This window comes from Conger conger, chromosome 19 (genome assembly GCF_963514075.1).
Source record: "Conger conger chromosome 19, fConCon1.1, whole genome shotgun sequence".
In the NCBI taxonomy this organism is placed as follows: Eukaryota; Metazoa; Chordata; class Actinopteri; order Anguilliformes; family Congridae; genus Conger; species Conger conger.
This window is the reverse complement of record NC_083778.1, coordinates 4,934,414-4,946,633: the sequence shown is the minus strand read 5'-3', so window position 1 is coordinate 4,946,633 and position 12,220 is coordinate 4,934,414. Positions and strand designations below refer to the sequence as shown.

Below are 12,220 nucleotides of genomic sequence, written 5' to 3'. Positions count from 1 at the left end.
ATTAATTAGGAATAGTTAAGATTTTTCTCACCGTTCTAAAACGACAAGTCATTAAGAAAACAGCGCCTTTCATAAAGTTGACAATTTAATTACCGGGTAGTGCTTCTTAAATTTATTTGATAACGTCAACATTCCTACATGCCGTGAGCTCAAGGAAAAGTGTGCGCAATTAAATCTCGATGGATGTCAGTACTAAGATCTGACTTTTCGATGTAGCAGCCATCCTGAAAAAAGTTACAATGTGTTACTTTAATTTGATTTACAAAAGGTTGCAGATCACCGTTGAGATTCCAGTCCAGTCGCATGCGTCCGGGCATGGGACGCATGCGTAAATCGGGCCAATAAGAAAGACCGTAGGGGTCAAGACTGGTGACATGTAAATGGTAAATGGTTGGCATTTATATAGCGCCTTTATCCAAAGCGCTGTACAATTGATGCTTCTCATTCACCCATTCATACACACACTCACACACCGACGGCGATTGGCTGCCATGCAAGGCACCGACCAGCTCGTCAGGAGCATTTGGGGGTTAGGTGTCTTGCTCAGGGACACTTCGACACATAGTCGGATAGTCGACACACAAAACTCATGTATATGAGTACACGTGCATGAACCGTCATGATTTAAATTGATTCAGATCCAACTGATACACTGTTCACTATTTATTATTATTATAACTTTCCTCAATAAGATCTTGTAGCACGGTTCAGCTTGGCTAGAGTTATGGAATGATATTAAAACGGTTACGGAGATTGAAGTTGTACAATTTAAGTATTTGGCTGTAGAACTTTCTAACCATATTTTCAAAGGTATCAGTTGACGTTACAATGGATTATATTAGTTAGGAAAACACTTGCGGTTGAAACCGGGGTTCAGTCCATCTCGGACTGGTTAGGTAACATATCGACATTTTTCTGGCTGGCGACAAGCAGAAAATCAACGTCTGCATTCAATTTCTGGGTGATGGGCTCACTGCAGCTTTAATGGAATTAATGTAACGTTGCACTGTATGTCTTGATTACAGTAATCTATTATGCCTAGGGAAAAATTTAGACTGGATTTATTGTGATGTCAGTGGGACTCAATTTTGGAAAAATTGTAGAAGTTAAAAAAAAAATAATGAAAAAAAAAAGAAGAAGCAGATCCTGTTCATACTATAGGGTTACAGCTGGTTCAACATGAAAATCCAAAAGGCAATCTCATTGGCAAATTTCATCTCAGCGGGCATACATTTAAAAGTAGAGTGGTTGCAGACGATCCTGAGTAGGTTAATGGTTCACTGAACTGTTAAAAGAAAGTTTTTTGTTTTTTTTTAAATCAAGCAAGTTAGATAAGCAAGATGTTGAGTATTGCGTTTTATTTTGCACACAACTGAAAGAAAATCCATCCATCCATTATCTTAACCCGCTTAACCTGAACAGGGTCGCAGGGGGGCTGGAGCCTATCCCAGCATACATTGGGCGAAAGGCAGGAATACACCCTGGACAGGTCGCCAGTCCATCGCAGGGCACGCACACCCTTCACTCACACACTCATACCTATGGGCAATTCTGACTCTCCAATCAGCCTAGTCTGCATGTCTTTGGACTGTGGGAGGAAACCGGAGTACCCGGAGGAAACCCACACAGACAAGGGGAGAACATGCAAACTCCACACAGAGAGGCCCCGGCCGATGGGGATTCGAACCCAGGACCTCCTTGCTGTGAGGCGGCAGTGCTACCCACTGCACCATCCGTGCCCTGAAAGAAAATGTTGGCCATATTACTTACGTGTTTATACTGGAGACTGGAACATTGGCTTTAGTTCATGTGGAAGTTCACTTTGATTGGTAAACAATAAAGGTACCGTTCGCTATTGAAGCAGTTGTAAGTTACTTTGGCCATGGTAAATGAGCACCTCTCTCTCTCCCACACACCCACACTCCCACTCTCACTCTCACTGGCACACACTTGGTCTCTCACACACATGCACAATCTCTCTCTCTCTCTCTCTCTCTCTCTCACACACACACACCCACTCTCTCTCTCTCTCTCTCACGCACACACACACACTTGGTCTCTTTCACACACACTCTCTCTCTCTCTCTCTCTCTCTCACATACACACACACACAACAGACACACACTTGGTCTCTCCCTCACACACACACTCTCTCACACACACTCCAACAGACACACACACACACGCTCTTTCTCACTCTCTCTCACACACTCTCACACTCTCAGACACACACTTGGTCTCACACACATGCACAATCGCTCTCTCTCTCTCACACACACCCACTCTCTCTCTCATGCACACACACACACACACACACACACACTCCAACAGACACACACTTGGTCTCTCCCTCACACACACACACACACACACACACGGTCTCTCAGACAGACAGACACACACACACCGCAGTGTCTCCTGACAATAGTCAGATAGCAGTCCCCAGCAATAGGTATGCCTGCATTGGTTTATGAATATTCATGATGGGGCATGCTCAGAAAAGGAGTCATTGGCAGGTCTGGGAGCCCTGCCCCCAACCCTGGTTGGAGGCCTGGCTCAGCCAGAGCCCCTACACCTCAGAGCTGCCCAATCACTGGCCACGGAGGGCTGAGCGTGCAGGCTGTCATTCCAACCGATCACTACACCAGCCGCAGACTTTTGTGTTAAAACATTTTGTTGTAAATCCCTTCCCATCATTGAAAAAGGCTCACTGACTCACCCGCTGCCCGTGTTTATAGTCCTTAAATTCGGGTTTCAAAATATGCAGTTGATGGACCAACACTCTGTACCAAAAAAATACCATTGTATTGCTGTGAAATAATTCAAGCTCATTGGTTGAAAATTGGTTCTAATTGCCACAACCAATGACTTGGGGGGCGGGTTCAACGTCAGTGCGTTCACAGAGAAGGGGGCGGGGGGATAAACAGTGTTGCTGCAACTTCTCTCTTGACCATTAGAAGTTTGAAAGTACCCATTGTACCTTTAAATTAGTGAAATTCACTAGGGCACGTTCAATGGGAAAACGTTCAGCTAGTTTCTGTGTTGGACAATACGTTCACAGAGGTGCAACGATTAGCTGGAGGCCAACAGCGAAACTTCAGGGACAGAAGCTTTACTTTAATGGCAGTCGTTAGCACGTTTTCTTTAGCTTTAGCCGGTAGCGTAGTGGTTCAGGTAAATGACTGGGACATGCAAGGTAGGTGATTCTAATCCCGGTGTAGCCACAATAAGATCCGTACAGCTGTTGGGCCCTTGAGCAAGGCCCTTAACCCTGCATTGCTCCAGGGGAGGATTGTCTCCTGCTTAGTCTAATCAACTGTACGTTGCTCTGGATAAGAGCGTCTGCCAAATGCCAATAATGTAAATGTAGCCTCACAGCCAGGGGCGAGAACTGAGCCGGGAAAAAAATGTGCGTCTTGCGTCAATTCATTGGTGAGATGAGGTTCGGTCAGCCACGACCCAGAAACCATTCAGACCCAGTAAGACACCGACAGCCGATTTTCTTATTAATCAACAGATTTTTTTTTTTTATTTACAGAAAAGAACAAGTAATGTAGTAGGGTGGACTGTTCTCATAATTTCGCCGGGAGTAGGAAACCGTTGAATTTTCTCCCCGTTTTCAATAAAAAGAATGAATTTACAATCAGATAAGTTACTGCAGCTGCGTCAGCGAGAGCTGGGAAGGAGGCCGTCCCCCCCCCCCCCCCCTCGGATAAAATGGCCTCCATCGAAGAACCCCCCCCGTTCCGTTCCGTTCACATGGCAACAGCAACAAAAAGACATCCTAAGAAAAATACTAAGACCACGCAGAATAACAAAAATATGTTACTAAAACAAAAAGATTTACAGACCCCCCCCTCGATTTGCAGACAAACAGGGGAAAGTGAAAGCCTGTCAGACCAGGCGGTGCGGGGGAGGGGGTTGAGACGAATCGCAGCTTCTCCGCCGTGTCCCTCCTTCACCTTTTCACGGCGGAGTCGGCCGTTTCCATTTCAAAGCCAGGCTTCGTTTTCATCTCCGGCCCTCCAGGCCGGCGCGGGGGGAACGGGGTATGGACTGCTTTGTAATTAACCGATAAGGTTGAAGGAATAATGTTATTAAAAGGTTTAAAAAAAAAAAAAAAGGTTACCTACCCCCACCATCTCCACACACACACCCCCTGCTGCCCCCCCCCCCCCCCCCCCACCCCACCCCCCCACCCCGGGACAGGCTGATGCCGGTTAAACGCTAACCCTGCCCACCCCAGCCCCAACACGTCAAACAGACGGCCTCCCGCCCTGGCGTCACGACAACAAAGCAGGACGAAACACAGATTGGCTGATGTGCATTTAAATCGCCCAATGGCCGGCGGTTTGTTTTTGTCTCCCCCCCCCCCCCCCCCTGTTTAATATACATTTGTTTGTATATTGTTTTTTTTCTCCCCCCTAAGACTGTGTCCTTTGAATGGAAATGAAGGAGGGGGCGGGGCGGCCAGGAGCACTTCACACCTCGATGTTGTTCCCCGCGTACAGCCGGGTCCATGTCCGAGCTGAAAGACACAAGACAGGGCGCGGCGGTGGGTTAGCGCGTTTCCACGGCGACTGACGTCACGACATGAGGATGTCGGTCACGACAATCGTACAAAAGACTTCAGGGAGCGAAAGTGGTTAATGATTATATCTCCATAGGCGATGGCATATGCCTGGGATTGACATCAGAAATCAGGTTGAGCTAGACCAGGTGACTGATTCGATCAATGAGCCCATGTACACGGGGTGGGGAAATGGTGACTTTTAGCTTGACTTGACTAAGATCCACGATGGGTCAAGACATTTTTTCATAACAAGAAAGAATTATATTGAGTCCAGATGTGCAGGCCCTACTTTAATGATAATGGTTAGCATGTTTTTGTTAGCTTTAGCCTCACAACCAAGGGGCAAGACCTGAGCCAAAAATCAACCTTTAAAAAGGTACAATAGCTCATTTTGGGACTCCTAACGGTCAAGAGAGGAGTTGCAGCAACAAACAACCTCAAACCACAACACTGTTCCCACAGGCTATGAATATAACGCATAATATAAATCGCTATTATACAGTTCAGTATTCTCGTTTTGGAAAGCTCACGGTGACAAATGCAACAGAGCCTGCTGTCTTTTTGTAGTGTTCTAGTAAGAAAATGTTCACCAAACAGGTGACTGAGATCTTGACTTTGGTGTGCTACACAACACCATTAAAATTTTTCGTATTTTTCAAGTTTTCACTTTAACTAACCAACTCTATTATGAGCAAGCAAGTTATTTGGCTATACAACTAGCTGGATATATAACTAGAATATGATCGTCTTCCACAAACAATGCAACAGTTTGAGAGAAATAAAGGTTTAGCTTAACACGGATGGTTGAACATGTAAAAAGATAAAAGGAGCATGCAGCTGCCCAAATTGCACTCCAGGCAAGCGATCACTGAAACTCTATACTATTGCTTATCTAGTTAGAAAACAATACCAATTCACTATCAGTAACAAGCAAATTAGCCATAGTTAGCTTGACAAATTTTCTAACATAATAGCGAGCGTTGCAAGCATAGTTGCAGAAGTGTTGTGCCTCAGGTGGATATTTTTTAATTCGGCAAGCTAACTAATAGCTAATATTCTTGTTGCTACCGATAAGGAACTGGTATCGTTTCATAACTAGATCTGTAGTATTTGATTGGATAAGCAATAGTAAACAATTTCAGTGATCGCTTCACGTGTTCAGACATCCATGTTTAGCTAAACCTTGATTTGTCTCAAACTATAAGTTACAGTTGCAACATTCGTGATAGACTATCATGTCTTAGATATATAGCCAGCTAGTTACATAGCCAAATAAGTTGCTTGCTCATAATATAGTTGATAAAATTGGTTTAATAGAACACTAAAAAAAGACGGCAGGCTCTTTTCCGTTTGTCAGTCAGCTTTCCGAAATGCATGAGAATATGGAACTGTATAATAACGCTTTACATTATGTGTTATATTCATATTCAAAGACTGTGGGAAGGATCCACATTGCGGTTTGAGGGTGTTTGTTGTGGCAATTCCTCTCTTGCCCAAGGCCAACGGTGAAACTTCAGCGACAGAAGCTGATGTGCAGGCTCTACTTTAACACCAATTGTTAGCACGTTTTCGTTAGCTTTAGTCCAAAATGACCTATTGTACCTTTAAAATGGCCGTTGCTTTTAGCCCCTTTATTTTCTTTCAATCAACAGTAAAGTTCAAACTGAAGAGTAAGCAACAAGGTAGGTACCCATCCCACTTTGAAGAGCTTTTCCATAATAGCGAATAACTGAACCATACCTGCAGTGATCGATGCTTTTTGATGCTCAAAATAGCTTTAACTGCTTAAAGTTCTTTAACCACGTCGAGCACCGCTGGAGTGCAGAGAATTTGGTGTTTTTCCCCCCCCAATCTAGGCATCATTATGAGTGGTGAAAATAATACAGAAACTTCAACTGGCCATTTGTATGAACCACTGAAGAGGGATTTATCCCCATTTAGTATGCTCAGGTGGAGAAAGCGACGATTCAGATGATGGCATTATGGGACCTCCAGCACAATCGCAAGATCTAATTTCGTGGCTTAAGTAAATATATGATCGTGTCCTTTTTCTTGTCCCGACTTGCAGCACGTTCATCACGGCTTGTATCAACGGTCTTCACCTTTTCGTGGACAAATATTGTTGGTACAGGGGTCAGACTTTAGTTTTGTCATCCTTTAAGTTCTGTTTTTAGATTTCGATCAGAGCATGTAGGCATGTAGCCTAAAATCTTCAAGCTGAACGGGAAGGTTTTTACAGTGTGACCTGATCTCAGCACCTTTTGGGAAGTAATGCCTTTCTCGCTGTCACTGGCTTTGGCACGCAGAGGTAATTTTTCTCCTTGTTATTCCGCTGATTATTACGACAACAATGCGCCATTGCACTCCACCATTTTGTCCCAAGGAATATTGGTGTTAAAATAAGCGGCTTGCAACGACCTGACTTTGACTTCAAATATTTGGCAATATATCAGCTCACTGACATGTCACGGGACCAACGTAGTCAGATAAAATAAATTAAATATGTGGTTATGCGTGACTTATTTAGCTTACGAGAGTGGGAAAATGTATTTATGATATTGAACAGATCTGGGCATATGCTCATTTTGGGCAAAGATACCATTTAATAGAATAAATGGCACCGGTTTTCAATGACAGATATACTGTGTGTGCCAGCTTTACTGGGCAGCTTGCCCTGTGGGTGAACAGGAATGAGTGTCAAGGATCACAAAGCTACTTTCAAGATGGCAGCCAACCTCCAATGAAAATGGTGGAGCTTTCTGCTGTCAGGCAAGGCAGAATTTACTCGATATCCACGAGTCGCTTCGGATGTTCTCACCAGAGCACGGATAACTTGTGGCAATCATGGCACTTGGAACACAAGTTAACCCTTTCAGTCCAAGGAGTGGCCAATTAAAATGACTGCTATACTATGGTTTTGAGCCCCAATTAAAACCAGACTAAATTCTCAACTTTATCCATTTTCTCAACCAAAGCCAAAACCCCTTTGAAGTGGCTCCACCTAAATCACTTTTGGGCTTGGGACTGAAAGGGTTAAAGCATTCTGAGTATTCATGCGCGAGTGTACACCTACTCAAATGCACTGCCTCATCTTTCTCTCTCTCTCTCACACACACACACACACACACACACACACACACACACACACACACACACACACACACACAAACACACCTCGTGGGCTCACCTGTCTCTATGGCTTGGGCCTCGTTAGTTTTCCACTGCTCCGCGACGTCATTCGCCAGCGGGTCGTCAGGATTGGGAGCGCTTAGTAATGCCTGGATGGAGAGGAGCACTGTGCGGATCTGCAGGGCCGGGGACCACTTATCTGCAAGGCCAGACCAACGGAGCACAGAGAGGAGGGGGCAGGGAGAGGGCGGAGATAAAGGTGTCAGAAATATGTGATTAGAATGTTCTTAACTGAACATTCCAACGCTGATGTCACAGTCACTACTGGTTGTTAGAACACGGACTAAGAATTTTGAACTAACATTCTGAAAAACCTGCGCCTCTAAGTGTTAAAAGGTCAGAAAAATTGACTACAGACTCTCAGGTGACTCCAGTGATGTCACACCAAATTCAAAAGACCCGACCGATCGGGAACGGCCTTACCTTTCAAAATGTCTAGACATATCCTTCCCAGCTTGTCCACGTTGGGGTGGTATATTTTGGTCATGAAGCGCACTTTGGGGGCAGCCATGGGGTACTCCTCGGGGAGAAAGAGTTCGAGTTTGAAAGTGCCTCCTTCGAACGGGGAGTCCTGCGGCCCGGCGATGACCACGTGGAAGTAGCGGGCGTTACTCTCGTCCGGCTCCGCCTTGATCCCGGGAACGGGCTCCGCCAACAAGCGCTGCGTCTCCTACAAACACACACGCGCACACACACACGTACAAGCACACACACACGCACACACGTCAATTTAGAGGCCACTAACCTGTGTGTGTCAGAGTGTGTCAGTGTGAGGGTCTGTGTGTGTATGCATGCATGTGTGACAGAGTATGCATGCGAGTGAGAGAGTGTGTGTGTGTGTGTGTGTGTGTGTGTGTGTGAGGGAGAGAGTGTGAGTGTGTGTGCTTGAGAGAGTGAGTACATATGAGAGTTTGAGAGAGAGTGTGTGAGAGAGCAAAAGAGAGTGAGAGAGTGTGTGTGAGAGTGTGCGTGCGTGCGAGAGAGAGAGAGAGAGAGAGAGAGAGAGAGAGAGAGAGAGAGAGAGAGAGAGAGAGAGAGTGTGTGTGTGTGTGTGTGTGTGTGTGTGTGAGAGAGAGAGATAAGCACATGTAATCGGATCCTTTTCACAGAACCACTGGTTACAGACTCCTTTTCATTCTCCCCATTTTCATTTGAATAAAAGGTTGAGGTCTAAAATGCTTTCGCCCGGTTTAGAGAACAGCCACCCCCGTCATTTCTGAAACTGTAAACGCCCAGCAACAAACAGGGAGGCAAACACGCCAGCCGCATTAGCACCACCTCTCTGGAAGCAGTTTGCAAAGGGTCCATTAAGATGAGGTTTCACCAAAATGTCAGCTATGCTTCAGAGTCACTTTAACTCCTGTTGCCAACCAATTCAATAAAGCCTTTACAATTAGCAGCACCAGTGGCTTTCTGACGTTGGCAGATTTAAAGTATTCAGATTTAAAATATTTGCTACAGAATGTTGCCAAGGGACTTAGCTAGGCAGTGTAAAACTATTAGCAATTAGCAGCATTAGCAATATTACAACTATGACAGGCATACATACATACAACAAGTGGAGTTAGCATTCGCTACAGCCACCAATAGTAGCACCAGGAACAATTAGCATAGGATGCCCGTTGGTAAGTAAATCTAATGAGTATAAGGACACAATGTGTGGATTTTTTTGGATACAAATAGCTCTGAAGAAATGTAATCATTTTCAATTAAGCTCAGCAGCGGTTTCAGAACTACCAGTTGTCACGTTCCTCCTTGCGCACAGGCAACCGTGGTATTTATACTGCGTAGGGTACGGTTACCACAATTTTACCTGGTCAAAACAGGTGGTCAGACACATTTTCCTAAGTGGTCCAGATGCGTTTTAATCAGCAGTTTTTTGTCAGTGCGTCTCCATGGAAATACCACGTGAAACGCTATAACGCGAGACAGGGCTGAACCCGTTTCGTCACTCGGAGAAGGCTGAAATATCATTGGTCCTGCGCGCAGACATGGTCTCAGTGACAATTACGGGTGCTCGCAATACCTTGAGTGATGTCACACCGGGTGAGAACTGAAAAACAGAAAGTAACCAATGCGCTCAAAATGTTAGATCCTTGCACTAGCTGCCAGGATCAAGAATTTATTTTAAAATTCTGCTGCTAACGTTTAGAGCACTGCACGGTTTGGCCCCGGGTTATATTACTTAACTACGCCATACATGCCAACAAGGGCACTTGGATCCGCTGACAAAAACCGCTTAGTTGTACCCCGCACCAGCCTCGTTAATTATTATTATTGTCATTGTAGGTGATAATATAATTACCACTCCCGTTACTTGATTATATTTTCACATAGATCGTAAAATGGTATATTTTGTGCGTTTCATTTTATCTTGATTTTACGCTTATTTCTGTAAAGCACTTTGTAACTTCTGTTTGGAAAAGTGTTTTGTAAATAAAGATCTAAAGTATGGTACGCATCAGTACGGTTGGGCCTAGACTACGTCAGCGGAGTCACCGTCTGCCACCGGACGCTCTTCGCATTCTGAAGTCTCATTATGACATGAAAAGGTTCGGAAATTAAAACGCCTTCGGAAATTAGTCATTCAGGAGAGACATTCCACGAAGCATGTTATGAAATCAAAATAAATTAAATAGGATCAGGTTATTGTGAAAAGGACAGTCATGATGTGGGCATTTTATAAAATAAAATGAAGCATTTATAAATGCATCTAAACAGTTACATTTATTTATACATGAATCATTTTCGCACATTAACTGCTCCATGCAAACCACCTTCGTCGATGCATGAAAGCAAGAAGAACGCACGGACGCATGTACAACGGGCATCAAGAACCCGGCCGTCCCCAAATTAGCCGTATCATTTCATTCCAAGCAGTTGCGTCATTTGGTTTTAAACTGAATTACTCGACATAAGCAAGCTCTTGCGTTAAATGTAAGTTGATATACGGGAGGCGACTTGGCCCACCTCAAAGACTGAATATGCATACAACGCTATTTTGCTAGGTAACGTTAGCCACCCTTTGCTATGTATTCACATTTCTGCAACTGCACAACGCCTCTGCGTCCGTGGGCGTTTGGTGACAGCTGGTAAGCTGTCAGCATCGTGAACACACAGCTAGATAGCTAAACAACCCAAGAACAGACTAAAATCGTAATAACTAACAAAGTTTTCCTGCACTGCTAGCCTGCTAACGGTACGTCAGCCGTCGCCCATTCATTTCTCTGGGCCTACAGCGCAGAACCGCCCATGAACACGAGGCCTTCTGGAATATACTAGCTTCATGCACAGCGACTACTCTCCTCCCCCCACCACCCCCCCCCCCCCCCCCCCTCCCCTCCCCTCCCCTCCTAAGTGGTCGCTACCAGGCAAACACGAACCAAACGAATGATATCGACAGAAAAGTTAGCCGCAAATATGCCGTAATAAGCGACTTGTGCAATACATCTGACACCTTTAAAGATGGAAAGCAAGATCACCGCCCATCTAGGCATGAGTCACGTTCATAACTCCCCGCCCGGCAGAACAACCGCGTAGATGCAACGCGCTAGCTACTTGGGCAATAGCATAGCTGAACATATTATTCTCTCTCAATCAACGCAAGGTCGATGCATTTCAGAGTTATAAAATGTCAAGGGGCAAGGGACACTTCGCCATTTTTTACGATTGAATATAGCTAGCTAGCAATGTTTTAACTCCGCATTATTATGGTTTAACGGAATGGAGTAACGGAAGTAAGCCAACAAAATGCTTATATCTTCTCATCAAAAGTCACTCTCCTCGCGTGCGCCCGATTCTGTGTTTAAGGTGTTTTTTTCTATAAATAATCAGTCTTGGCTATCTGTGCGTACTGGACATAACCGTATATATTTACCTTGATGATCCTACGGGGCAGTCCTGACATCTTGTCTTAATGCGGTTTTCGCTGCGACTCTTTCAGTGCTTCTTCATTCGTTTGCACTGACAGCGCATGCGTGGACCTCTTCCGGTCAGTTGCGTCAAGATTGTGGAGACTTACCAGACTATTCGCAACCGTTTCATTTAACATTGATTGCTGTGCGGTTACCTTATAAACCTTAATTTTCAAAGTATTTTATTATGTATTATGTATCATTTTAAACCGTGGAAAAAGCACCGTCCTAACGTTAGATGTCGGAAACATGAGTTTACTATCTGGTTACAGTAGAATATCTATCAACATTCATGAAGTATGTTAGCTCTGTCCGAGGAGAGGCAAGAGTATTTATTGCAAATCACAGGTTATAACTATTAATAAACATAGAATTATGTTGATTACACTGCCAAGACACATCCACTTAAGTAATCAAGAAAATAAAGTAAAAAAAATCTCCAAGAGTATTAAAACCAAAGAAATTAGAGCCTGAGAGCTTTTAACGTGCATTTCGATCATAACATCAATTTAATTTCAATTTCATAGCTTCCTTCGAAAATCGC

At 44.4% G+C, this 12,220-nt stretch overlaps 1 protein-coding gene across 1 annotated transcript; it reads right to left on the bottom strand.

Annotated features, from left to right (window-relative positions):
* Positions 1–4,365: 4,365 nt before the first annotated feature.
* On the bottom strand, positions 4,366–11,780 carry ube2nb (ubiquitin-conjugating enzyme E2Nb). Its single transcript, XM_061229241.1, has 4 exons — positions 11,640–11,780; positions 8,186–8,432; positions 7,761–7,901; positions 4,366–4,528 (listed from the first exon to the last, which is right to left on the bottom strand). The coding sequence occupies exons 1-4, from the start codon at positions 11,667–11,669 to the stop codon at positions 4,482–4,484; spliced, it is 465 nt and encodes a 154-aa protein (XP_061085225.1). The 5' UTR covers positions 11,670–11,780; the 3' UTR covers positions 4,366–4,481.
* Between the last annotated feature and the right edge of the window lie 440 nt (positions 11,781–12,220).

Coding starts and splice junctions, on each gene's coding strand:
- ube2nb (XM_061229241.1), bottom strand. CDS start 11,669: ATGTCAGGACTGCCCCGTAGGATCATCAAG. Junction 8,433..11,639: donor TGCCCCGTAGGATCATCAAG/GTAAATATATAC, acceptor GTGTGTTTGTAG/GAGACGCAGCGCTTGTTGGC. Junction 4,529..7,760: donor GGCCCAAGCCATAGAGACAG/GTGAGCCCACGA, acceptor TGTGTCTTTCAG/CTCGGACATGGACCCGGCTG.